The 27,850-nt window shown below is 43.3% G+C and overlaps 3 protein-coding genes across 5 annotated transcripts in view; 1 reads left to right on the top strand and 2 right to left on the bottom strand.

Annotated features, from left to right (window-relative positions):
- Positions 1–12,507, bottom strand: part of abcb7 (ATP-binding cassette, sub-family B (MDR/TAP), member 7) — a 34,452-nt gene extending 21,945 nt beyond the window's left edge. Inside the window, exons 1-3 of the mRNA XM_023816439.2 lie at positions 12,069–12,507; positions 5,047–5,124; positions 3,098–3,184 (exon numbers count right to left, since the gene is read on the bottom strand). Of these exons, the coding sequence (XP_023672207.1) occupies positions 3,098–3,184; positions 5,047–5,124; positions 12,069–12,221 (318 nt within the window). The 5' untranslated portion in view covers positions 12,222–12,507. The remainder of the gene's footprint in view (positions 1–3,097; positions 3,185–5,046; positions 5,125–12,068) is intronic.
- Positions 12,508–13,153: 646 nt separating this feature from the next.
- Positions 13,154–17,540, top strand: uprt (uracil phosphoribosyltransferase (FUR1) homolog (S. cerevisiae)). 2 transcript variants are annotated; one of them, XM_072717582.1, is made up of 8 exons: positions 13,154–13,289; positions 13,454–13,668; positions 14,136–14,178; positions 14,694–14,763; positions 14,862–14,924; positions 15,378–15,539; positions 15,789–15,857; positions 16,761–16,859. In XM_072717582.1, exons 1-7 carry the CDS (start codon positions 13,212–13,214, stop codon positions 15,836–15,838), a joined length of 681 nt encoding a protein of 226 aa, XP_072573683.1. In that variant the 5' UTR covers positions 13,154–13,211; the 3' UTR covers positions 15,839–15,857; positions 16,761–16,859. The 2 variants fall into 2 exon arrangements, with proteins under 2 accessions (XP_072573683.1, XP_023672211.1); XM_023816443.2 differs by lacking the exon at positions 15,789–15,857 and adding an exon at positions 17,118–17,540 and having other exon boundaries at positions 13,183–13,289.
- A 1,898-nt stretch (positions 17,541–19,438) lies between these two features.
- Positions 19,439–27,196, bottom strand: zdhhc15b (zDHHC palmitoyltransferase 15b). 2 transcript variants are annotated; one of them, XM_023816440.2, is made up of 12 exons: positions 26,998–27,196; positions 26,519–26,545; positions 26,215–26,309; positions 25,872–25,992; positions 25,044–25,113; positions 24,326–24,358; positions 24,125–24,245; positions 23,671–23,803; positions 23,233–23,359; positions 22,577–22,689; positions 21,041–21,104; positions 19,439–20,809 (listed from the first exon to the last, which is right to left on the bottom strand). In XM_023816440.2, exons 1-11 carry the CDS (start codon positions 27,113–27,115, stop codon positions 21,061–21,063), a joined length of 1,002 nt encoding a protein of 333 aa, XP_023672208.1. In that variant the 5' UTR covers positions 27,116–27,196; the 3' UTR covers positions 19,439–20,809; positions 21,041–21,060. The 2 variants fall into 2 exon arrangements, with proteins under 2 accessions (XP_023672208.1, XP_023672209.1); XM_023816441.2 differs by having other exon boundaries at positions 19,439–20,806.
- Between the last annotated feature and the right edge of the window lie 654 nt (positions 27,197–27,850).

Here is a 27,850-nt window from a genome sequence, read left to right as displayed (position 1 = left end):
TATGCTAATCTTGCAGCCAGATAAAGTCAAATAATCTAGATAGGGGATCTCGCCCGGCGACCTGCGAATGAGGAGCAGAATTATCATGCATGAAGCTCTACCCCTAGATCCCTCTGGCCAAGGACATGAAGGCCTCCTTTGCCGGATAAAACAGCCTAATTAGGAGGTTCTGGTACCACAGTCCAAACGAGGGTGAACAAGGAATTTTGTTATTTCGTACTTATTAACAATAGCAAACAAACATGCAGTAGCCAACAGAAACATGAATCGTCCTTCTGCTATGTTGAAGGAGATACTCAAAAGTTCCAAAATTCTGCTGCCAATCTCCATCAGTCACATAGGCACCTTTGAGGTTTTTATTATTATTATTATTATTATTATTATTCTGACTGTTGTGACTCACTCTCTCCCTATTTATTTGCTCTATGAGAGCGCTGCATGTAAATGTGCATTTTTAGGGAGCCAGACGCAGCAGGAGCGGAACCCTTGCTGTTAGTTATTTCATTATATTCTCCTCCTTCTTGTTTCCACCTCCCCCCGTCTCCTTCTACCCGCGCTGGCTTTCCGTGGCACATTTTCGATGCCGCTCCGTGCCGTCGAACTGAAACTTTGAAGGGATCCGTTGAGCTATTCTGAAGCCAGGCAGACTGAGCGTGGCTGTCAGATTGGATTTCAGGGCTTTACGTGTGATTCCTTTGACTTTATTTGGAAATAAAAAAAAAAACAAGCCCAGCAGCTTGGCCTGGACATGACACCCGGACGGCCTTCCTCACAAGCCGGCGCAGAGCGTTTTGCTGGGCTCAGCTTCGGCATTTATGCAAAGACGCAAGGACGACGTGGGGGGGGGGCGGGGGGGGCACCGTGGCGCAGTGGGTTGCACTGACGCCTCACGCCTCCAGAAGCAGGGGACTGAATCCCGCCTCTGCTCTGTGTGTATGTGCATGTTTTTGTAATCGTTACACCACATTTTTCAGTCCCCACAATCATAACCTCAACTTAAATAAAATAAAATCTATGAATGCAATTAAAGAACTAAAAATGCCAAAAGAATTTTATTTTGTTTGGTTAAGGCCGTCATAGTTAGGATAAGGGTTATGCCCAGAGAAATAAATGTATGGTCCCCACGAAGGAAGGAAGGAAGGAAGGAAGGAAGGAAAGGAAGGAAAGGAAGGAAGGAAGGAAGGAAGGAGTGTCTGTCTGTGTCTGTCTGTGTCTGTCTGTGTCTGTCTGTGTCTGTCTGTGTCTGTCTGTGTCTGTCTGTGTCTGTCTGTGTCTAGTTTGTTCTCCCTGAAGGTGCTCAAGCTTCCACAGACAGTGAAATAAGAACTGTGTGTGCATATAAAGCCTTCTGCGAAACCTTTTTTTTAGTCAGACAAAATATTTAAATGCTCTTCATTTCAAACCCTCTCCTAAAGTCACCCCAGTATTTACAGCAACCATCCAATAGACCAATGGATTTTTTGACTCAACCACTACCCATCTTGTCTGGCTGCTCTATACCTCAGTGAGTTATTTAACTATTTAAAGTTAATAAACTGAGCTGGGGAAGTTTAACAAATACATGGAATGGCTGAGGTGCCCCTGAAGAGAGATTTGGAAACTGAAGCAGTCCAACAAGATATCAGTAACTTGGAGAACAGAAGAAATGTTTGTGTTTATTTTTTGTGTTACTCTTAAATTGCATATATTGGAATGTTAAATTGCATTTTTTTTCCCCCGAGCAAATATACACTTACTACCCAGATAAATAGCCTGAAACATTATCTTTGGCTGCCTCAGAGTTTTGCACAGTCCTGCATGAATCCTAAGATGGTCTGACATCCTGTCCTAGGTGAATCTCAGTATTGTGCCCTGTGTTCCTGACCAATACAGGCCATAAAAAGATGGATGGATGGATGGAGAACAACATGCATCACTGCCCGATTAATGGATCATAGAGGAACAGCTACACAATACTCTCAGCCAAAACCGAAGTGGAACACTGTAACAAGGAAATAATGTATCAAATTTAAGTTTTTGAAGTAGGCAAACTATTCTCTGAAAAGTGGATGGATACGCTATCCGACTAGAGTAGGTAATATGAAAATTTTCCTTCATTAGTATTTTATTAAAACATAAAACAGCATATAAGATTTCCATCCCTAGTATTCAGTGTAAATAATGTTTGGTAATGCGTTACATTAACTGCACCTTCATAAATACATTCATAATGCATTTGTAGAACATTCAGTGCACCTTCATAATGCATTCATGGAACATTCATAAGCAACACGTATGTAAGAATACCTTAACATCCTAATATACCTTAACCACTTTAATATACAATAATAAGAAACATTATATTAGTTATATGATTGTAATGTTTGTTACTAATGCATATTACAGCAATCACATCATGAAAGATGCTTTAAGACACTAAGGTATACTTACATACTGCTTATCAATGTTTTACGAATGCATTATAAATGTATTATGAAGGTGCACTGAATGTTCTATAAATGCATAATGAAGGTAGGATTCAGCTGGATTCAAATTTTTATTGTCATATGTACAAAGTATGGTGTACAGAGTACAATGAAATTCTTAATTGTCTAGTCTCTGAAGAAGCATTCAAGTAACAGAGCTGTGCAAGATTACAACAAATAACATTAAACAAACAACAGACAATAAACAGCTAGCAAATAACGTATAATACTGACAAGGTTCCCATGAGAGACCATAATAGGGCAGGTGTGAAGGCTTTTTGGACAGCCTGTAGCATGTGTATTGTATGTTAGCAATATTGCACATAAGTTTGTTGAACACACTTAACGTATATTGCACATTATATGTCACATATACGCTTTATATGTCACAGCAGAGTATGTTGAACAGTGTGACAACACTGGGGTTAATATAGCAGTTAATATAAAGCTTTACCAAATGTTATTTGTTAACAACCAGGTTTCTAGTAATAATAAAAAAAAGTACATTTCAATACCTGCCTTTCAGTTTGCCCTAGAGTATTATCTGCATTACTGAGCTGCTCTCATTGACTGTTTCGGCTGGTGTCTAAATAAGGCCTGCTGAGTAAACCCCCCCCGCCTGGGGATCTTACCACGTTCTTGGGATCCGCGCTTAAGCCCCCGCCTGCGTGACCGTGCCAGCATGTCCGCTTGTCCACTGCCTGCCATAGAGTCAGGTCCTGAAACACACACACACACACACACACACACACACACACACACACACACACACACACACACACACACACACACACACACACACACACAAACACACACCTTGAATTTTCTGTTCACAGTAGAACTGCAGAAAATGCTGAGTACATATTAAAGTACTAAAGTCTTCGTATGTCACATGTACGGCTGTCTTGCCCCGGACTGTTTGTGTGTGTCTTTGTATAGGATAATGTTAACTATTGAGCGTTAAACAGGAAATAAAGACACGTCGACTATGAGCCAACAAGTCTGAGCTGAGACGACCCCTTAGCGCTGACCAGCAAACAAAAGTTATGAATGACTCGCTGCCCTCTTCCCAAGTTTAATTTAAGTGCCAATTTGTACATTATACTCCACTGCACTCCCTCTAAAGGATGTAGGAAAACATCTCAGTACAAGTTTCCATGAAGATGTTTCCATAAAACTACTCAAAGAAAGTAGCTGCAACAATTATACTAAAATCAAAAAGTCACATTAGTCTTTACTTGCTTCCCTGCACTAACAAGCCATCACATTTAGAGCAGAATATAAACTTAGTTCTTCATGAATTAACAATTTTAAACCATATATGAAATAAGTAATCAAGGTATATTAAGGATGGCCTGATTTGGTGCTGTTGACTCACACATCCAGCGCTGGGGGATTGAATCTCAGCTTTGCTCCTTGTGTACAGTATACCTGTTCCCCCTACATCCTGTGGATTTCATCCCACGGTCCAAAAACATGTTATTAGGCTAAACAGCAGTTATAAATTGCCCATAGCGTATGATTATGGGTGTGTGTGACTGCAATGGGCTAGCATCCCATCAGGAGTGTACACCCGCCTTGATTCCTCTGTTGCCTGGCCGAGGCTCCAGGCCCCACCCGCCCTCCCCCATGAACCTGACGAGGATAAGCGGCCGGGGATGGGTGGTTTCTTAAGGATGCTCCCACCAAATCAATTTGTGCACAAAATGGTTATTTTGTTTACAAAAAAAATTAAGAGTGGCTGAGCCTTCTTAGAAAGGCCTCATATTTTCTGGAACAATCTCCAGCATCCATACTGTCAAATGTTGACTAGAACAAAAAAAATACTGCTTATTTTTTGCCTGTAGCTAAAGCGCTGCTGCCAAACCAGAGGATGAACTCGGGCTAAGCAGTCACCCTAAGGTTACATGTGTTTTCCTCATATTAGCAGGAACATTTCCTGCTTGGGAGTTGGCCGTCTCCTTATTTCTTCCTCTTTCATTGACCCCAAACAAACTGACCATCAGCTGCACCCAAACAGCTGGCCTGCAACAGTGTCCAGAGAACGGATTAGCATGTTAGCATGATATATTTATCTGCATACGCCATCCTCAGTCCTCCGCCTACAACAGCTGGATCACCGGAGCATAAATCACTCGCCCCCAACTGCCGTCGCCCATAATCAAGTAATTTATATACAGTTTACAACTGCACTTGTCACCTGCACTTTTTAAGGACATTATTCTTCAGGATTACTGCCCGATCATCCACAATGAAGTCAGGGAATCATTTCTGTTTTCCCCCCAATACCGATGTTATGTTTCTTGTTTTTCCACATCTTTCATTTCCCTTAGAAAAAAACTACCTCAACTTTATAAAAAAGTGCCTTGTGGCAAACCTCTATGGAAAAATCCAACACTAAATATACTTCATTTATTAACGAATTGAAACCTATGTGTGGCTGCCAGACAATAACATGCTATGGAAGCACAATAACTATACAACAAACTATATGACTGAATGGATAACCTGACCTCCTTGTAATCGGCGCACCATTTAAGGTTCTAACTGGCCCGAATTGATGGTACAGAATCAGAAGTACCTTCACGGGTTCTAGTATGCGTCTGCCGTGTCCGTTCCATCCGTTTGCCCACGCCGATGTCCTCAATCCAGGGCTGAACTGCAAAAAAAAAAAAAAAACATTCACAGGGACAATGTGGATATCAAGAGCTGCAACAGACTCTCTGGACGAACACTGATAGGGCTCCACTTCAAACTCACAAACGGGGCTTCTCTACCCAGGCTGAATGTGGGGGGGAAAAAATCACCTCACGTGTATGAGGAGACTCCTTACTGAACACTAACTCGTGTTGTTTTAACGTAATTATGTGTCCTCTGGCTTGGGCACAGCCCATAAATTCATGCAATTCCATCTAATACCGTGCATTAGTATAAAATCACTTTCAGGCTGAATGTCGAGTTTCACCTATACCGCTTTAACCAAACACAATTGGTTCCTAGAAACTGCTCGAGTAGCACAAATTCAAATATCTGGCAGCTATTTTGATTATTTCCTATGGGGAAAATTATAATTTCAGGTCCATTCAGGAGACCCAGATTATTCTGCCCGAAAAACATACCGAAAGGTCTATTTGGCCAGAGACCCCCCACTGATGAACATGTTTGTTTCAACAGTAAAAATTGTCAGCATACATAAATCTCAGAAAAGCTTACAATGTTACTGGGCAGAAAGTGCATGAAGGGCTCTGACAACAACACGTGACCCCAAAGATTTCACATTTCAGGAACATAGACATGTGGACCAGTTTCTCAAACAGCAGCACGTTTCAGCCAGTGACAAAAAGAAAAGAAATGTCCTATATGTATGCCCTAAAATACATAAATATATATATATATATATAAAAACATAAAATTGTATGGTTTCCATTTTAAACTAACCCATTGTCAAAATGTTTGTTTATATGCTTACAGTATGTCAAATAACAAACCATACTGCTAAGTTTGTAAAATGACCAAAAGAAAATGACTAAAATGACTATAAAAATGCTCATGATGTTTACAAAATTTAGCATAGGTCTGTTTAAAATATGACCCCATAATATCTGTTTGATACATCCAAATAAATCACTTTTGATGCTTCTCTTGTCTTGGATGTGCTTCAACACAACACTGTACAATTAATTCATAAGAGAAATATGTCTTCTGGACGGAGTCAGAGCACTAAATTCATCCAATAAGGCAATAAAAACCAGGACCACTAAATACGGCTGGCTAACCAGAGTAAGAAATTCCATTATTTTAATGGTGAAGCATTTTGCTTTTGGGTAACCACAATTTCATTTGTGTACAGCATCTACTCGCAGATCAATAGCCGACATGGATATATCAATATCTGACTTATAACTTTAAGTGCATTTTCTGCAGGTTCCCTGATTTCTTTCCATCTGGTTTCTAAAATGTTTCATGCTCGTTCAAGAGACCCAACCCTGAGCTGACATGTTATATTTCTGTCACTTTCTTTCTCCATGAGAAATGTGCATTTAACAAATCACATTGACTATAGACTATTAGCACACTTAACATTTTCTTCTGTCGGACGCAGATCAATAAGACAAACAATGGAAGGAACGAAGGAATCTTATCGTCACAGTCAGACTTCAACAATACACTCTGTTGATAACCAAACCATGTTTATATCAACTGTAGGTCCATACCAATTGAAGTCTAAATCGATCGGTGCTTCCGTAAATTGTGAAATGCCTTCATGTGGCCGGCGATATATTTAGGTTCAGAGAATTTCTATAAAGACTCCATCTATACCATTGTAACTGCAATAGTAACAATATGAGAAAACACTGGGAGATACAGATACTCACGACTGTGGTCACGGTTCCAAAGTTCTTTGGGCTTCTTAAGATTAGTTGCATATTATGACAAAAACCAGCTGCCAACTGCAATTCCTCAGAGTATAGGGGTCGGGGGTGGTAATCGATTTAGTGTAAGTTACACAGTCTGCTTGACTTTGATTAAAATTTTGCAATTCCTCGCCCCCTTACATTCCCATAAAAGGCCAAACAGATTATATACGAGTAGTTAAAAATTCATTTTCATATTATGAGAAAAGTATAATTCTAAATAAATTATAAGAGCGAAGCTATAGCAAAACACCAAGGTACAAGCTACTATTTAATCTGTCAGCTCAAGGCAGCAAGAAAAATAGCATCATTTCAAAAACGCTAAATATATAAAGCCATTTCAACAAAGTATTAACACAAAAAATTCAATATTACAATTTTATTTGTCAAAAACATGACTAAGAACAATGCTGGCCAGCTATGTAGTAGAATATTTATTTAATGTGTATTTTAAATGTGGGTGGCACAGTTGGTAATAGCACTACCTCTAGGGATGTTCTGATCCGATCTGCAGGATCTGTATCGAAGCCAAAATATATTTTATTTCTTTGGTATCTGCTATGTTAAATCTGATCCGCTTTTATTTTATTTTATTTTTGCTTTAGGTTTATCTCTCCAGTTCCTCCCCATTTACAATGTCATATAACATGGTGCATGCTGGGCATAATCAAAGCTCGTGCCAGCAAGGCTTAAATCTGTGTGGGAAGTCGTGTCTTGAAAAAGTAAGGCTACGAGAAATGTCTGCACTGTGTAAAATGAAAACAGCCCAAAGGTCACCTTTAGCATTTGCAACATCGGTGTCTGTCATTGTGGCAGTGGTAGGGCTGCTTTCAATACGAGTACCTTAATAAGGAAAGGACAGGATTCGGTGGGGTACAGCGAGTTCATAAAAATCAGCCACGCTAAGACACTGAGAAAAAAAATCAGGATTTTTTATAAAGACAAACAAACAAACAAACAAAAAAAAAAAAAAAAAAACTTACCTCAAAATATTTGACAAGATAACTGAATTAATTTCATATCAGAAGACCAGCTCAAATCAATGTTAGTAGAATGTACACTTACGCAAACTTAAAGAACTTTTGGTACATCTTACCTCCTCTTTACTGTATTTCAGATACACTCACACCAGACCTTTCCAACAAGGTTAATGACCACACGCAAAATTGTCCCGTGGGCGTTACCGCGATTCATTTTATGGCGGATATTTGGAATTCAGATGTTTGCCCAGTGTCATCACTTAGCCTTAATTCACAGCGGACTGATTCTAGTTTTTAATTAAATGTTTGGTATCGCATGCCGGTCAGTTCCGTAGGTCTGGTACTGCTGAACACGTGACACAGGGTAGTGAGGGGATGCTGAACACCAGAGGAAAGAGTTAAGCGACCGGTCCGTGTGCTTTTGAGGGACAATGCAAGAAATACGTAAAAAGCAACAGATGATTTAGGTGTACCGGGCCTGAGGGGCTGACATGTCGGCCGGTTGTAGACAAGGGTCCGCTAATGCAACTAAAACAGGAGGCCGTTTCAAGCAGTGGCCACAGGCTGACACACCGGGAGATTACCCAGCCCGACATGAACATGCCAACAAAATGCCTGCAGTGAGTTGCACAAGTTAGGTGGAACAGCACACGATGGAGAGCTTCCTGGAGCAGAAGCGCATTCTCAGCCTCTATGCAGCTAAGCACAGCCTCCCTGCAACACTGACAGTGAACTAGTGGACAACAACAGAGGAGACAACTGAGGTTTCAACTCCCTTTGAAGAGCTGATCAGGGCGGTGAGCACTGAGGCTGAAGCTGATATCATACCTGCCAGAACGGTCCAGCTAGAGAGCGGTACTGACCAGGGTATCAAGCCTGATGAAAAACACTCTGAGACAATAGAAAGGCGCTTTAGCCTGATTGAACCCGAGTAGCTCTACAGAACAGCCACTGGGGCGGATCCCAGACAGAAATACCGTCAAGCCCAGTAAACATATCTTTTGAAAGTGATGATAATGGTCATTTGCAAAACATTTTTTATGCAAACATTAACCATAATTTAAGCCACCTTCTTCCTTAATTAAGAGATTTAATTGTGCTGTAACAGAAATACATAAATAATGGAGCCCTTTCAAATTCATATACAGTCAACTATTTCCAGATACAGATAAATCCAAACAAAATGGTCCAGGTTGAGAAGAAGAAGCCTGGGAGATATCAGAGGGAAAACTTGCTGTAAAGGTGCCATGTCAAAACACAGCAACCTGCAGGGCTGGCGAGATCTTAGTGGAGCGCGATATGGAGACAGGGTCTATGAGTGCCTCATCAGCACTTGTACAAGTGCAGACTCATCCTTGCAGAGCAAAACATGCCAAGATCAGACAATCCACAACAGCACTGAAAGAGAATTACATCACAATCTCCCCTGACTGGCTGCTACTGCAACCAAGTTTCTCTGCTCCTTCCTGCACCAGTATAAGAGACTCTTCATTCCAGCACCTAACATCGCTGATTAGACGAAGAGATGCTGATGTTCCTCAATTAGAGATTTCACCTTCTTTTGAAGTGCAAGTATTGATACACAAAATGTGCGAGTGAGTGAGAATAGGGGAAAGACCCCCTGCTGCAGCTGCAATTAAAGCAGCTTTGAAAACTACCTTTCCCTGATAATAAAAGTGTTGCAATTCAATTATTTTGACATTCCTCATTTAATATAAAGTCACTACTCCACCAAGCAGAAACTCAAGAGTTTGGTCTTATGATTCATTTTAAGTGTTAATCCAAAGCTGGTATACCACAGAGTGGAACTGTGATTTTTTTTTTTTAATTTGTTGTGAAACTTGCTGTTTACTCCACTTCAAAGTGGAGCTATGATTTAACTGATGTTCTCTGGAGTGTTACATCTATTTGGTCAGTGTTTTTATTTGCAAGAGCTTTGTATAAAAAAATCACTAACGGACAGCAAACAAAATTAACAGACAGCTGTGGCACAAAACTGTTCTGTTTTCAAGCACATGATAAATAAGTTGGATTGGTAGTACACTAATATACTTAAAGTCTGTATGGGAAGTTTTACAAAAATACACAATATTGGCACTCTGTATCCACAGATACTTGAAAGAGAGCAGAAGTCTTTATTACAATGCCACAAGTTTCCTCATACTTCCAGTATTAGGGTAGGGCTGCACGATGTCACATTGCAATACGTGAAATTTCTGCAAGTAACACTGCGATATTTATAAAACAAAAAAGACAAAATTATGAAATGAACCGAAATGAACTACTGTCTAACTAAGCAGAACGTATTATGAACATTTGAATTAGAATCTGATTCTGATTATCTACCAACATAATGTGCAAAATAAGCTGGTGGTGATGCTATGAGTTGTGTCAACAGACACAAAGCAGTACAGACAAATGTGATGTGAATTAGTTACGATATTCTGTGAGTTTTCCAGTTAATATATTCCCGTTAATTCCCATGGAAAGTTTCCAGCTTTGAATATTTCTAAAACTCCCCAGCTTTACTTCCCAAGGAATGGAAAGTTTCTGGAAATTTTCCACCCCTTTGCAATGATATGTGCATGCACGATAATCGCATCTAATATATCATGCACCCCTATGCTGGGAGTTCGAATCCGTGTGTAACTAGAGTTTGCATAATGTTGGTCTGTGATACAGATTTCTACCCGCAGCCCATACATGCAGTTAGGCTAAAAGGCATCTCAAAATTGCCTATTTTGTGTGTGTGTGTGAGTATGCGTGTGTATGTGCCCTTTGATAGACTGGCATCTCATCTAGGGCATATTCTTGCCTTGTGCTCCCTCCTACTGGGAACAGTTACCCTGAGATGAAATGCCATATTTAACAAAAACAGATTGTGTATTATTTTAATTCAAAATTAAAATTTGAACATTTCGTAGAAACAGTAACCAACCTAATATTCTCAGCTGCAGTAAACTTTGCAATTGGTGTGAAAACACAGCTGTTCCACCCACTCTTGTACCACACGGACCAGAGGTTCATTTCCAGCACCTAGTGTTTTGGAAGCAGAGATACATATTGTGCAGCCCCCCCCCCCCCCCCCATCTCAGTCAAAGCTCTCGCATAAGCATTAGCACAACTTCAGAGGATGGCTGGAAGCTCAACAAGCAACAAGTGGCCGAGAGCCAAAGGCAGCAGATGGAGCACACTGCAGTGACTCCCCCCCCCCCCCCCTCCTTGTTAACCGTTATCTCCACCGTCCAACTGGGTGACCTTCACTCTTCCTATTACACATCACATCACTTAGATCCACACCGCCGGAATCCATCACACATGCTTCATATTCACCTTGAGGCACACACACCACAACAAACGGGGGAAGGTGGGGGGGATTGTCATGTGAGGACTGCTCGGCGGGTAATGTTGATGCAGGGCGTCCATACAACAAGATATACAGGGTGGGAGTTACGATGCCTTATCTTTCAGCACAAGTTGCAAACCCTGACACAAGCAGTTAGTTTCCCAACATCACGTGACCTGCGGGGCATATTTAGGATATTTACTGAATAAGCTGAACCCTGATGGCCCGTTCAAAGGTCAACAGCAAAATTTCCTATTACTCACCTAATATGCTCTGCATCCTGTCTCAAATGTCACATTATTAAACCGCGCGTAAAGAGATTGACACCGATCATATAAGATGACCGACCACCGACACTCAGGACACTCTTCCGGGTTTAGGCGCCCGTGACTTTAACATCAGGATTTGCTATGGGTTTTAAAGACTTACTGAACTTACTTGACATGCAGTTCAAATGACTTTCTCTGATCAGCCGGTTACTCGCAGGTTGTAGCCTTTTTTGACAGGCTAATTCAAGTGCTAAACACTCATGACGATCGCTATAGTATAGGCGTGGTTCCGTGTTTATATGTTGATTAGTTGACCCATAATACAGAAAGTGTCCGATGTAGACATTGCAGTGAAGAATGCTCGCCGATAACTCAACGCACAAGGCAATGCCGTTTCTTAAAAAGTTATATATACAACAATGTAAACTGTAGGTTAAACGTTAACCAAGACACACTTTTTTTACCCATCAGTTTAGCATCGACTTGTGATCACCGGTAACATGTGGATCCGGTTAGCGCCGAGTGTCCTTGTGACAGCTACCGGGCCAGGCGCACGCAAATTCGGCTGGGGCTGAGCTCCGTGAGCCGCTCACCTGGAAGGCCTTCTGGTTCTTATGCGGGGTCTGGCCTCTCTTCTCGTCGGCGTGTCTCACGGCGTGATACGAGCTCGTCTGTCGCAGCAAGAGACCCAGTTTCCGTCTTTGGAAGTAAAATCCGCACCGCAGGAAGACCGACGGAGGCGCCATGATGAACGCGGGGAGAGCGATAAGGGGAGGAGACTGGCGGATGTCTCCGGGTTCAGAGGTCTCCCCGGAGCCCGCCCCCTTCGGCACGGCACGCCGCTTCGCCTGATTCGAGTCGTCTGCTCGGAAGCTGGCGTGGACCGGCGTTGGGCGGGGGGATTTACGAATACCGTCCCGGGGCTGTGGTGTCAGCGATCGCCCGTGCTTCAGCCCAGCCGAGCCTGCGAGCTTCAATGCCGCAACACTGTGGTCTGACGCCGGCTGCTGTGGCTCGTGTAACCGAAAAGCAGTTCCAGCAGCATCTACAGCTTTAAATATGAAATCTGTAATCACTCAAGTAAAATAAGCATTATTATTATTATTATTATTAATAATAATAATCAGGGACCAGTCTGATGTTCATTATACTGTTAAAGTTTTAAGTACCTATGCTTGTAATTCATCTAACTTGGTAACATTTAAGCCTTAAAACGTTAAGGGACATATCCCACCTCTCCCGTAAGTTCTGGGAATCTCTCGCAAATTGATACCCGCAAATGATGCGCAATGTCCCGTAAACCTGTCGTTCTGTTATTCAGCGATGGTAAAATTAGCCGGAAAGAAGTTTTACCACCGCTCTTTTGCACCGTTCTGTAAATTTTGCCCGCCTACCTGCCTTCACCCTATTCGGTAATATATACGGTATTACCGTAATACTAGCCAAGCACTGGCCAGTACCCCGCCCTCCCGGATGCCCCTCATCTGCCTCCCTGAAATCAGTATCCCCAAGGTGGGATGTCTGCGTCACATCTTCCTCGTCTCTAATATAATTTTAAATATATAAATGAATTGTTTTAAAATCATCACTTCCGCCTTTCTAACTAGACTGCCTGCGTAGCAGGGCTTCCCCATCGTCCAGATATGGCCCGCACTGGATCTGTAAACAGTGCTGACGATATCCGCAGCAGCCGAACTTAGTGCATACGTCAGCGCGGCGCGGTTTCGTGCAGTCGGATGCGCGCAGTTGCGCCGCAGCCGCCATGCGCTAAGCTCCGTCGAGTAGTGTTGGGCGCATTTACATTAACGGGCCAAGTAAGTGGCGCCTTTCATGTGGGAGGGCACGTCTGTTTGACTTTTTATTTCTTTCTCTTCCGTTTGTTACGCCTTTAGAAAAAGGACAGTTCTTAAGAGGACACATCCGCTTTATGGAATTAGTTTTGGACAGTAAAACTAATAAGATGCCTTGCCACAACCAGCAGCTGAGCGGCGCCAGCCAACAGGAACACGCTGTCAAGCAGGTCCGTTTCGTTAATACGGGCCCCGGCGGCGGCACCATCTCCAGCGCAGAGGTCAAGGAGACCCAAGGAAGCGAGCTTGTCGGAGCTCCGTGTCCGTCGGAGCTTGGGCCGCGAGTTAAGCTGCTCCCGCTGAATGACCAAATCCGAGAGCTGCAGACCATCATCCGGGACAAGTAAGTGCGCACCCCCCCCTTTTTTCGGGACTGCAGACGTGATCGACGAAGCATCGCAGGAAACGTGGTTTATATGTATGGACCCACGTGTATCCGTATACGTGTAGCTCTGATAGATACCGTGTTTTGTTTCGTGTCGGACTTGTATCCGGTAATGGCTACGGCAAAGCGCCAGCTGCCTAAGACCAGAAGGAGGAATGGGATCGCACGTGCTTTTTTTTTTTGGGGGGGGGGGGGGGGGGGGGGTTCAGCACTTTTATACTTTGACTCATAAAATTAAAATGGCACACAAGTGCAGCGCTTAAATGGATTCCACAGAAGCTTTTTAATCTTATAACAGGGTTTTGTAACGGATATTGCTGTGGATATTTATTCATAAGGGTGTTGATGTCAAATATGAGCATTCCTATAAAATATGTATGTCATTGCTGTTGGTGGTAAATTGTGTCTTTTTTTGCTTTAAACAGGGCAACCAGCAGAGGTGATTTTGTGTTTTGTGCGGATCGACTGGTAAGTCTGGCTTCAAGAAGTCTTAAAATACTGTAATCAGAGATTTCACTTGTCGGTGTTGTGGATCTTTAAATTTAATTTAATCTTAAAGCACGCGCAGTATATGGACAAAGGTATTGGGACACCTGGCCATCATCCCATTCTAAATCCATAGGCATCAATATGGAGTTGGTCACAGCTGCCACTGTTCTGGGAAGCCTTTCAGCTTTTTCAGCTGATTCTGTGGGAATTCTAACCAGGAGGGACCAACTCCATACTGATGCCTGTGGATGGGATGTCATAAAAGTTCCTGTGGGTGTAACGGCCAGGTGTCCCAATATTTTTGTTCTTGCAGTGTACTTTAGACATGGTGATTGGCCGCATGATAATCATTAGATATAAAATGAAAGCTGGTTAATACAGAAAAGATTGGGGAAGTATCATTTTGATCGAATATTTTTAGTGGGCAGTTGGGAAATGGCTTTCCAGTTTGTGTAATCTTTAAATTTTTTTCTTCCTCTTTTTCTTTCTTCCAGATTAGACTTGTAGTTGAGGAAGGACTCAACCAGTTGCCATTCTCCGAGTGCACCGTCACGACTCCCACTGGTGAGTCCCTCATATTAGGGGAAGCTTTTCGAAAAGGGAAACCATTTTATGGTCCTGTTGTTTCTGTCGCCGACCTTCCTTCTTGTGTCTTCCTGCAGGGCACAAGTATGACGGCGTTAAATTTGAGAAGGGCAACTGTGGCGTCAGTATTATGAGGAGCGGTGAGTGCGATGCTCAGTGGAGCCGTACGCTCAAGTGTCTCCTCTGCCGATAAGCACACTGCGATTCCACTGTACAGCTAATAGGCCGTATCAGGTACCTTTCAAATGACGTAAACCGCCACTTAGCAATACAAAAAGTTACTCAAAACGATCAGGTTGTTGAGTCTGATCTGGTAAGTCTGGGGGATAAAGAAGTGTTTCTTGCCTTTGTACTTAGAAGAAGTTGTGTGTAGGGCAATTTAATGTTTGCAGTTCCGTTTTTATATCAGGGAATGGGTTTGCTATCTGTACAGGAAAAAAATCTTTTTTCATATTTCTATAAAAGTTAGAGTTTTTTTTTTTTTCCCTGTATCTCTGTGGAAAGTTACTGCAGTGCAACTTCAATAATGCACCCTGGAGAAAAGGCAAACTATGCCGCTTTGCTCCTGATCACACTCATTCCACCACGTGCAGGAGAAGCCATGGAGCAGGGCTTGCGGGACTGCTGCCGATCCATCCGCATCGGTAAGATCCTCATCCAGAGCGACGAGGAGACCCAGAAAGCCAAAGTCTACTATGCCAAATTCCCCCCCGATATCTACAGGAGGAAGGTTCTGCTCATGTACCCCATCCTGAGTGAGTATACTTGTACCTGGGGTTGGGTGTCTGAGGTGAGACCGTAGGTGTGTGAGGGGTGCTTACGTAAATCAGTGGTTTGGAGGTGTAATGTTGGTCACGCCAGTTTGGTTGACCTGTACAAGTTGACCTGTGCAGTGCAGATTGCACACGTTGTAGGTATCCTTCATGTGTATCGGCAGTGACAACCTGCAAATAAGATGAATTAACAATGAAATTATGCTTTATTTGCCATTTGCACGAGTACAGGTACATTGGAATGCTTTTCCCACCATATCCCATCTTGCTCTCCTTTCTGAGACACCCACACCTGTTCAGGTGAGAGCGAAACGGCAGGGTTAACCTTTCATCCGGTGCTTGTGGAGCAGCCGGAGGTCAAGGGCCCAACAGCAGCATCAGTCCCCCCCCCCCCCGCAATGATTGGTTCATCTGTATTTACGGGTGGATTTCAGCTGAAAGAATCCAATGGGGAATAAGACCCAGAGGTGCCCACTGCACACTACCCCATAGCCTGAAAACCAAGCACTTCACTGTGACATGACATTGGGTACAGTATCATGTAAACCTCTTATTAAATGAGTGTACTTTCCTAGCAGATAACAATTTCTTACCTTTTTTTCCACATTTCCTTTGAAATTGAAGAATAGAGAGAATTCCAGACTTTCTAGTTTCTTTCACAATGACCTTTGCGGTGTTTAATTTTTTTTTTGTATATAATTCAGCATCATTAAACCATGGTAGATAATTACAGCTTTCTGAAGGAAATTGTACAGTGCCGCCAGACGGCCATGGAGGTGATGAATAGCGGAATGAAGTCCACCAGAAATAGTGCACTAATGGCCATCGCTCTGCTTCTCTCCCTGTCTCCGTCATACCCACTTTACTGTTCCAGTCCCAGAGGAAATTGCACTGAGCTGGACTCGAATGTCTTTTAGCATCTTTCAAAAGTAACATTTGCATCATAACCGGTGCACTAAGCAGAATATATTGTATGCTGGATTTATTTTTCACTTTCACTGCAACAAAACATAGTCGTTGTTTCATATGCATTGTTTAAATACCACCCTTGCAGATTAGTCATCCGATAAGGAACTTATTTTTTTTTCCTGCATTTCCTTTAGGCTGATGTTTATTTTCGTCAGGTAAACCCACCGACGTGATATTTTCACCAGTCAGAGGTGGCTAGCATTACATTGAACCTTTTTGCTTTTGTTCCTGCAGGTACCGGTAATACCGTGATAGAGGCTGTCAGGGTGCTTATTGAACATGGCCTGCAGCCCAAACACATCATCCTTCTCAGCCTCTTCTCCACACCCCATGGTAAGTCACTCCTGAAATGCCCCATCATCCAATGAGTATCATTGTTTATCAGGACCAGGGTTTTTTTTTTTTTTTTTTTTTGCAAGCTCAATTATGATTGGGCTGTTAATCTCCCACCTGGGTTTAAAATTTAACTGTAAGATGGGGTTGGTCAATGACGTTCCCTGAGAGGCTTTCGAGCAGGAGGGATGCCTTCAGTGAAGCGCAGAAGGGTTTCTTGAAGTGACTGAAACACTTTGAATGCGTTTCCCCGACCAGGTGCTCAGTCGATCGTCCAGGAGTTCCCAGACATCACGATTCTCACTACAGAGGTGCATCCGGTAGCCCCCACCCATTTCGGACAGAAGTACTTTGGGACAGACTAGCTGCAAGTCTGGAGAGCCCCTGCGATAATGCGTCGCTGGACCCACCAACAGTGTGCTTTTCCTCTGCTAAGAGCCACCTGGTAAACGCCTATTGCACCACTCAGCCAATCCATGATGGCCACCCAATCATGTGACTAGAAAAGTGTTACAAAACCAGACACGCCCACCATGAAAAGAGGAAGGGGGAAGCACATTCCATTCAGGTCTGTGAGGAAAATGAGGTGGGCACTGCCTGTTGATTTGCCTGTTTTTGCAATATTATTTATGTCTTCAGTTTTAGGGGAGGAAAAAAAATAAACATTGCTCGTAGTTTTTCTCCAGGTCTCATTGAATGAATTGCTAACAGCGCCTTGGGAGATTATGTATGTATCACCTGTCCCTCCTGTATTGTACAAAAAAGGAGAAAAAAAGGGTCTATGGACCCTTGTTAAAAAGATGCAAATATACCTTATGGTCACAGCCAAATTTCCCAAAGATTGTCCAGACTTGTAACGATATACTACAAGATTTATTTTGTTAAATTAAGATTTATAGAAATTTATAAGAATACCTTTTGAGAAACCAAAGAGCTGGTGGTGAATCATCAAGCATGGGCTTGGCTAAAGGTTAGGTGTTACCTTGTAAGCACTTTGAAGGTTATAAACACAAACAGAAGAATCATCCAGTCAGAAAGCATAGGTAAAGGCCTCTTGCACTCATCTGAGCTCTTATTGTGCCACTCTATATCTGCCTTTCCACGTGGATTACCCTTTTGTCCGCGTCTGTTTAATTGGAGGCTTCATTTCCCTGCGACAATGTCAACCGAAATTCCATTTTCAGAAGGCACGGCTTGTCTCGTCGCTGCGAGGGCAAGGCAGACTTTAGTATCAGTCGCTTCCAGCACGATATTTTTCAAAAGGAATTTAATCAAGTATTCCTCCATCGCGCTCCCGGCTCGGTGGGAAGAATTCGCGACAATGCTTCAGGCTATATGGACAAACGAGGGCCTTTTGTCTGGCGCGCATTCCAATTACGCGGTACGTTTGCGTGTGGGCCACAGCGTTTGTTTCGTAAGTACGAAGATGATGTAACGGAACCTTCACGTTCTTAAACCTTCACACGGTACAGCGTCAGCACTAGCAACTGTTTGTTCTCCCCTTTAGTATCTGTTCATGAGTGTTTCCTCCGTGGAACATCAGAGATCGCTGTAATCGCACACGCTGGGATGATCCTCGGCTTTTATATGCAAAGATAAAAACTCAAACCAAATGCATAAACAAATAATTGTCGGAGGTGGCGTTTTTAAAAAAAAGCGACTTTTACAAACGCTATGCAAAGTGCAGAGTACAAAGAAAACGACGGGGCCTATCCGTGACGGCTCTCACGCTCGGTCACACCCACGGCTTTAACGCCAAGTACAATGGGCTGGCAATTGTGCTTTCCTGCTACAATAAAGGGAACTGACAGCAGTCAATTGACTGTCCAAACAAATGGAGTAGAATATCACTCATCGTTTTGAATGACAACCAAAGAATTATAATATTATTACTTGTTTGATAGTGTTTTAAAAAAAAACTTTTGACCATTTGGCCTAAATTATGGGAGAAGTCATTAAAAAAAATGAATATTTAGATCACACAGGTGGTGTACAGGAAATGCTTAATGATGAGCAATTAGTGATGGTGACCAGGTAGAGAATGATAAACCCAGGGGAATGAGTGCATGTTGCCTTGGAAATGGTATTAACTGGCGTTTTAAATGGGTTATGGCAGCTGACCTGCGGGGCGAAACAAATAAAATAAAATCGTTATTCTTAGACTGAAGGAGCTTTATGGGCAGGAGCTCCTGGTGTACGGTACCCAGTGCCGCCGCCTCCTCCCCCTCCCCACAATACCAGCCAGTGAGGTTTCAGGACAATGGCTGACATCTCTCACAATGAAAGACACAAAACATTATGATGCAAGACTCCCGCAGGCAAACACCCTTGAACAGCGAGATACCACTGCAGAAGCTACACACTTTCACCCAGTGAGGTACAGCAAGGTGGTGGGTGACATACCCATGATCAGGACAAACCAGAATCCCTGTAAAGGACAAACAAGAACGGAACCCACACCAAAGTGCACCATTAACCGCTAAACAGTGTCTACTTTTGACAGGATGACAGTACTTTGTGCCTTTGTATTGCGCTGCCCAGGTTTCGTATAAGAAATAACCAGTTAAAAACACTATCGGTTTAAATTAAAACAATTTCAGGCTTTAAATTTATAATTCCTTCAGGCTAAAATACTCTTAGCAGCGACAGGGAGCCGCTCTTACATGCTATTCATGGACACGTCTTCTAAATATTTCTTTAGAGTCATCTTACAGGTATAGAAAAATAACACGTCATTAACCGCTTTTACCTCGATAGTGATGGAAAACAAACCAGACAGATGAAGTACCCAACAAAAAAAACACATTATCAAAATAACACAACATCCTCCCCAGAAAGTCTTTAAAAACTGATTGTGAATAAATAACTCCCCACTTTCATCCTTTTCTCGCCCTCACCATTCCTTCCCGTCCCTCTGAAGCGCTGGCGTGTTTTCGCCGTGCTCCTTACCACCACCAAGCTTGCATTTCATACATACGCCATTAACGAGTTAAGTGGAGATGCTACGTCTCCCTTGGTCACGGACACGCCTATGCTGCGACACAGGTAATGAACCGAAATGTAAACCTGCATGACTAGTCAAAGTGCATTTCCCATAGTGAAGCGGAGATATGACAACGCCGCATGACCAACTTCAGGGCAAAGCAGAAGCTGGTTTCACCACATAGTCCGTAAACCGCCGTTTTCCGGTGGCGGTAATTTCATATGGAATACATTTCCTAATAAATCCCTCTGATGAATGTCCCATGTCATCTTCATCACTGGCTCAAGTTTAAAAGCCCACCCCCCCAAGTCTGAGGAAAAATGAGCACAACCCTGGTCTCCACTCCTGGAAAGAGCAGCACGCTCGGGTCCTCTTCTCTGTTAAGGTTGGCAGGGAGGGGGTGAGCTTGTCATACGTAACACCCCAGGGAGCGGCCTTCACAACTGTAGGTAGTGAAGTGGTTTGTGCATGGATCAGGGTTTGCGGTCAGGATGGACAAGAGAAAAAAGAAACAATTCTATGGTATGATAAAGGGGGGGGGGGGGCACAGGCTGAACACCTGCTGTTGGTATGAGCCTGAATATGAAGATCACTTCAGATGATATGAGACAGTGAGATTCCAGCTGATGCTCTCATTTCCATGGTAACGGCAATCACGACGATGGGCTTAGGCAGAGTAAAGATCAATAATCAATCTCGTTACCAGCTGCAAACACCTCCCCCCCCCCCCCCCCCCCCCGTGATAACCATACACATCTGTATGGTGACACGGGGGAGGGGGGGGGGGGTGAAGACGCTGTTCTTGTTTGACGTTCGGTTCCTTCTAGGGTCTCTCAGCTGGTCTGAAATTCTTCACAACTTTGTAGGCATCACCATAGACACGGCAGCAGCAGCATCTCCACACACACGCACCTCCACCACGTCGCACCGCTTCATCGCTGTTAAAAATCACCTTGAATGATTTCTGCTGAAAAAGAGAGAGACAGAGGGAAAAAAAATAGCATCATCCTGGCTTTACGGGGAACACTCGGGCAACACGAGAAGCGCGACCGTTGTGGGCCAGTCGACTGTCTCTCAAGGAGGGTGTATCCTTGTGGGTGACAGATCTACCGCAAACCGCTGAATAAAGTGGGGAGCTTGGACCGGGGGAACTGAACCGTCTCGCTTTGTACCGAAGATGAAAAACAAAATAACTCACCTGCTTTGCTCTCCAGCCAATTACGACTCTATGTGTATGGTGACTGAAGGGTCTCTTTGAATGGCTGAAAGAGAGGCAAACAGGCGTAAACAACTTGTCTAAATGCTTTTTAACTAACATGCTCAACAAACATAAAGCAGCTGCATTTTAACCCTTATCTTTTCAACACGTGCTGCGCTGATATAACTGTCCACTAGAGGGCAGTATTAAGACACTGCGACTGATCTTTTGTTGTTTTTCTTTCTAATAAATATGCACATCATGCCATATGTCATTTTCTGATGGTAAATAAACCAACTGTGAGACTAAATAATGTTCCAGATGCAGAGGTGTGTGACAGTTAGGATTCTGTGCAGTGGGTCCTTGTCTTTGCAGCCAGGATGCCTAAAAAGGCCACATCACGCTGTTGTTTTGAAACTGGAACTGCCACACGGTGGCGCTGTGTCTGTCCACTATGAACATTTCCTTCAAGGCTCATTCAGCATGGAAGGCATCACGGTGATCTACTGAGTAATCAGAGCTCAGCCCCCCCCCCGACACAAGCCAAGGAAGGAGATACCTCGTCAGTTTGTAGTAGATACATTACACAGGACAGATGAAACCCAGCTTCACTGCCACATAAAACAATAGCACCACACCAATCCTACCTTTAACAGTGTCTGTGTTAAATGACCAGTCACACAATAAGTGGGGACTATACGTCAACTGTACGGTACACACAAAAAGAAAAATCATTCAGCTTTCTGATCGTATGTCGTCCACTCATGTCCATTCGTGATGATGTCAGTTCCCTTATGGTCCTCTAGGTTTTCCATATGAATGAAAGCACATTAGCATGGAAGCAGCAGTTATTATCAAACTAATTTAATAATTTCTTAATGAGTAGATTATAGATACTCTAAAATATCAGTTGTAGAGGCGCTTTCTTTCAGGGGACAGATTTTCCACAGAAATTCCTCTTATAACGACACATACAAATTCAACAATGTGTGCATCAAAAGCTTTTATATTTTGGGGAGCTGAAAGATGCTTGCCCAGCAGATTTCTGGAGAGCCTTCTCAATATTAGCTTGTGTTAATATGAGAGTTCTGACTCATGCCTACAGTCAGGCCTGACTGAGCACTCACCACAGAACCTAAGTAGGTGTCGAGTACCTCCATGGTTTTCACACAGCAGAAGCCTGACTATAAATGGGACGAAGCCCAAATTGGAGAAGGGCCCTCACCAAATTTCCTGTTGCACTTAAGTAGATGAAGTCCACTTGTTGAGAGGAGGCATAACTATAATCTCTACCCCCCCCCCTCCAAAGACCCAGTTTCCCCCCCACGCACCCACACATCCAGATGCTTACGCCTCTCAGATCACAAGCATCCGATCGCCTCCCCGCCACCCAACCCCGCGGGGCGCAGTAGCGTCCGTCGGACGTATTCCAAGGTGCGCATCTCACCTGATTGTTTTCGGATGGGCGGATGTAACTGAACTGGACTTCACACTCTATTAGACCCGGTAGTACTCTAGCCAACGGACTCGACTTACCTGGACTTTCTTCATCCGATCCGCCGTCTTCGTCCCATTGCTCCTCGTTACCTAATAAAGGGTTCCGGGATTCACTCTGGGTCCGCATGGGGAAGAAATGACCATCGCCAAGGCTGCAAGAAAACCATGAGAACCTTTTGTAAAATGTCCTTAACCTGCAGAAGATCTTCATAGTGTCCATTACTTCTTGTACCAATACCTAAGGTCACTAATGAACATAAGTTTTGCGTTCCGCGACACCAAAAGATAGTGCTGCATCTTCTTCTGACTGACTTTGAGGTCTCAAGTGTCACAGGGATAAGTCTACCAGCAGAAGACAGAAACTCATAGAGTGACACATAGAGTTTGCTTTGCTATCACCAGGATGCACAAGTGGGTCTGTGTGTAGGAGCTAAACATCACAAACTGTATCGGCCTTCATCTCTAGTGTGGTAGCATTTGTGATTTAAAAACAGTTTACGGTGACTGAGAATGATCCAATAAAGATTCAATAAAGTGAGAAAGTGATGCCCCTACAGGAAATCGACCCCCATGAAGTGGACTGATTTGTTATTTCTGGGTCTGATGTAGATGTAATGAATTAGACCAGGCAATCATAAAATCGACAGGACTCAAGATAATCTGCATTCCCAATAGGCCCCAATAGCTGCCCTCACCTTGTAAAAACAGGGAGGAACCAGAGCTTCCGCTCATCTCCGAAAACTTGGATCAGGTTCCTCCGGAAGCCCAGGTTGAAGCCATTCTTGTCAGGTCCGGTCTGGAATATGGGGGCTGAGAAAGCCTCTGGGGAAGGGGGGGGGGGGGGGCACAAGGCAGGACCTTGTTAAATGTTTACTCCACATTACAATAGAAGGGAAAGCTGTTAATTCTTGAGGATACATCCTGGGTCTTAGTGGGAGTTTCAAGTAGTATCTACATCATCAAAAAACTGATCTACTGGAAGCTTCATGTATATCAATGACTTTAAACCATCCTTCTTACTTAGGATATATTTCTGATTTCCCATTCCTTTTCAAATGCGAACGACTCAAAGCAAAGAACAAAGAACACCTCCCGTCGCCTGTTCCGGCCCCTGCCCCCACACCCCAGCTTACCCAATGTGGACCTGTTCTTGGTCACCAACCAGCAGTGGTACCCAAAGAGGAACATGAGGCTGAGGAAAAACATGAGGGCCACGAACATGAGGAAGAGTACATGGAACTTGGCCTGAACGTTGGGCAGCTCTCCCTAAAGAGATGGGGGGGAGGGGGGGACAGACAATGGGAGAACCGAGACATGTGCGTCAGCTTCGGACTTAAATAGTGCCGGTTCACGAGACCCATTTAGCTTTTCAGAAGAAAAGGAGAGTGGCTCAACTAATTTGTCTCCTGGACGACAAACCAGAACATCATACTAATTTTGTACAGCTATTTCAGTAGTTCATCTCACGTATATAAATACATGGCAGAGACAGATTGAGAGAGGCACCAGACCCAGCCTCCAGTTGCCGAAACCACATAAAATAACGCAAAACCTTCAAGACGCAATCCAAAAGACTACGTTACTCACCGACCAAAACTTGAGGAAATATCGAAATACTGTTGCAGCGATGAAGACGCAGTAGAGCATGGAGTATGTCAGGAACAACAGGAAGAACTTATAGTTGGAGAAGCCCACACAATTATTTACCCTGAAACAAAAGATTTTTTTGTCATTACACCTAAACAATAGTTGTGTGGCTGTAATTGATCATAAATGCAGGAGACCTACCATGGACAGTGATGATCCATTTTGAGGACGCATCTGAAAAGAAACAGACAAGGATTACGGCCATATAATGCAGGCACGCTTGGCAGGTCTCTTTTACAAGGATGTGGACTCCTCACAATTTCAGGTCAGGCCCTCCTAGCCTCTTTGAAGAAATCTTGTTGTGAAACGGCTTCCTGTGTAACAGAAACCATTTCTTTCTTGAGAGGATTCGGCCAGCAGCCCCAACAAAAAGGACTTCTGTCCCACCCTGCTTTCCACAACCATAACACATCCCTTTCATCACCCCCCACCAACCACCATAGGTGATGCCTACTGTGCACTGGAACTGGGCCCAACAACAAGCCTCACTAGGAAGGAGACCGAATCAGACTCTGGGAACAAAGGGCTCATTATTAGCTGCACTATCATATGACGACTGTCTGCTTGCTCTTTTGTGAGCGACTTTATGGCTTTTTGTTCCAGTCATGAAATGCCACAGTGTCAGCAGCACAAAGGCCGCTTTGCTGATGCCGAAGTCTGAGACTCAAGAGAACGGACTAGATTTGATATATATGTATGTATTATATGGATTTGTGGATTCATTCTTCTACGGAAGGCTTCCCTCACAAGGAGAGCGGCTGCTCCCGGCAGGACGCCCCCCCACCGGACGGTGGCTTTCCTGGTGGAAATTTACCTTCACCTAAATAAGCTGCGGGGGGGGGGGGGCTGTGACACTTACGTCTCACAGACAGAGCAGTGATGGCACCGGTCAGGCTTCAGCAGCTGACAGCGGTCGCAGAACCTGATCGCTGGGGGGGGGGAGAAAAAAAAAAGGTGCAGACTGAAGCAGCTGAGCTGTACTTATGATATACCTGCCTACTGCCATCACCACAAACACAGAGCATCAAAGGCCGACTACATTTCCCAAGCACCCCTGGCTGGAAATGGTTACAACTAAACCAAGTTGTGTTCAAATACAATTAGTACTGACTGAACGCAATGCATTTCTGGTTCCAAAAGGAATTGGGAAGACTATCATCTGGCACAAGGTGAATACAGATCTTGACAAGTCTAAATATCTTATCCCCAGTCTCTCAGGAGTGATCACTGTGGTCACACAGGTGTCACAAACTCCTCGGTACAAAGTACTAACCAACATGGCAACCAAGACAACCTCAAAGTTTCAAAGATACATACATATTACTTTTTATCTGTTATGGCACAAATGTGTCTTTTATAACCGAGAATTATAAAGGCGCCCAACCTACTGGGGACAGCCAATGAGAGATGAGACCCACAAACTGTCATCTTCATCTGACTGGCTGTCAGCTGGGTCCCTGCTTTGTGTGAGGCTAACATTTGTGCACAGAGTAGCTCAGAGCTGCACCGTGCTCCCTGCTACGACGCGCAGAGGCAAAGCCGTGACTGAACTTTCAAAGTGGCCTCTTTCAGCTCGATCAAGGGCTTTTCCTCATCGAGTGACAGCAGCGCGGAGCCCTCAGTGGCAACTGCCACAGAAACACAAGGGAAGCCTGTTCGTCGAGAGGGAAAAATGCAAATCACTTGCCTCCAGATGTTGTTCTTGTGAAGATGGGAAGCTTCTTCGCCACCTCCATGAGAATATGCTTCTGCACATCTGGTCTGTCTTCCTTATCGTACCGCTCCTTGTCCGAGTAGGAAAGGTGGAACTAGGAAAGTAACAAACAGAAACGGTATATTTTAGTTGGAATAACGCCGCAGTAGGTTCTCTACTGGGGTTTATTTGATTCTTGAGCTGGTTTCTACTTAAGTAGGACTCGACCTGATGATGTATGCTCAAGGCCAAATTTTCTCCAAAGTTAAGTAGGTCCCTATGACATTGATAATAATATATTCTCCTAAGCACTTAGAACTTTCCACAGCTCGATTACCTTCTTGCCAGGTGTGGAGGGAGGTGTGAAAATGGACTTCCAGTAAGTCCACAGAAACATCACAAAACAAGCATGGAACACCAGAAGGTAGGCCGCTGCGAAGAGACAACGGCATGAATTTGCTGCATTAATAAGCCCAGGTCCCAAAAAAGCTAAATGCATCAGTGCCCGTGCAAATACCAAACGCCAAACAGTTCCTCATTCAGCCTATCAGAGCACGGCTCCAGTCTTCAGAAGTATAATGAACTACTGGGTCCCTAATGAAGATATTTACAAGTTATATGTCAAATGATGTTTCGATTACCTTTTTCCAGGGTGTTGCTGAGAGTGACTAAAACATAAAAACATAAACAATTATTTCCATTAAAAATCGTTTACGTTAACAAGCATCCACAATTGCAAACAAATTTAAGTACAAAACTTACGCACAGCTGTGCAGTCTAAAGGACTTGTATTAAATCCTCATAAACCATATATTACTTATAATATCACTAACTGTCAAATGTATGTAATCTATCGCTAACAGTTACATGCATAATTATTTGGATAGCTTTACTCGACGATTAAAATGTACTGATACATAACAGTTGCACGCATTATTATTAATGGCCTTTTAAAGCAATAAATAAGTCATGTATACATTTTATTTCCGAGATAAGTAGTTCGTCAACTAGCTACTATCATATTCAATCTGACCAAACACTTCCCGACTGTCTTAGCAATTTAGCTAGCGAGACTGCAAGAATAAAAAAAACCCAAAATGCAGAGATTCCTTTTACTTACACAGACACAGCTCAAAGACATACGCGTAATAGGACCACAAAACTACAGACGTGATAATAATGACGGGGATCCAGGAGAATATTCTTTGACAGCATCTAAACCCTCTCGACAAAGCCATATTCAAACAACTAGCACAGAAATCATCTTCTCTGTGGTCGATTGAAGAGCCTAGGGGGGCCTGACGAGATCTGCGTTTGATTTGTTCAACTGAAAGGACAAAAGCCCGCAGTCAGAGCAGCGCTAAAACGCCCCCTGCTGGTGACTGGAACAGTACGTTGACCCAGGGTTCTTGTATGAATTCATTTTATTTTATGCATTTATACGTCCCGGTATAAATGTCTTATTAATTCAAATGGTTTAAATACATCGAGTAATAATAGCAGGACAAATTGTTTCTGTGTTCTAAATATCTGCGGACAAATCCAGCCTCGTTAAAACCTATAACAGATACTCTTGCATAGTGGTTTAGTGGTGTTGTCGTAAAATAGCTCATAAAAATCATTCTTTCGTGCAGATATCAAGATTCAAGCAATCACGCAATAGATAATATAGAAAATGCAATATCACGACCAGCTGTTAGGAGCTTTTAAAAGCGCAAATTACCGCTACATTTCTCGCCAATGTGCCAATACTGTCTGTGTACAGACGCGGTCTTTTGAAGATACCGCTCCTACAATAGGTATGAACTTGACGAGGTCCATAAAAGAAAATGTGTATTCGTGGCAAGACTGAACTTTTAAAAATACTGTTCCTGCTTGACTGGTTGGACGAAACTACAAAGACTTGTTCTGTTTTTGTCTTTAATGAAAACCCTTATCCTGGACATCATTTCAGGAGATGATTCGAAATACGT

Source organism: Paramormyrops kingsleyae, chromosome 10, assembly GCF_048594095.1.
Source record: "Paramormyrops kingsleyae isolate MSU_618 chromosome 10, PKINGS_0.4, whole genome shotgun sequence".
Taxonomy (NCBI): domain Eukaryota; kingdom Metazoa; phylum Chordata; class Actinopteri; order Osteoglossiformes; family Mormyridae; genus Paramormyrops; species Paramormyrops kingsleyae.
This window is presented reverse-complemented; position numbering and strand designations above follow the sequence as displayed.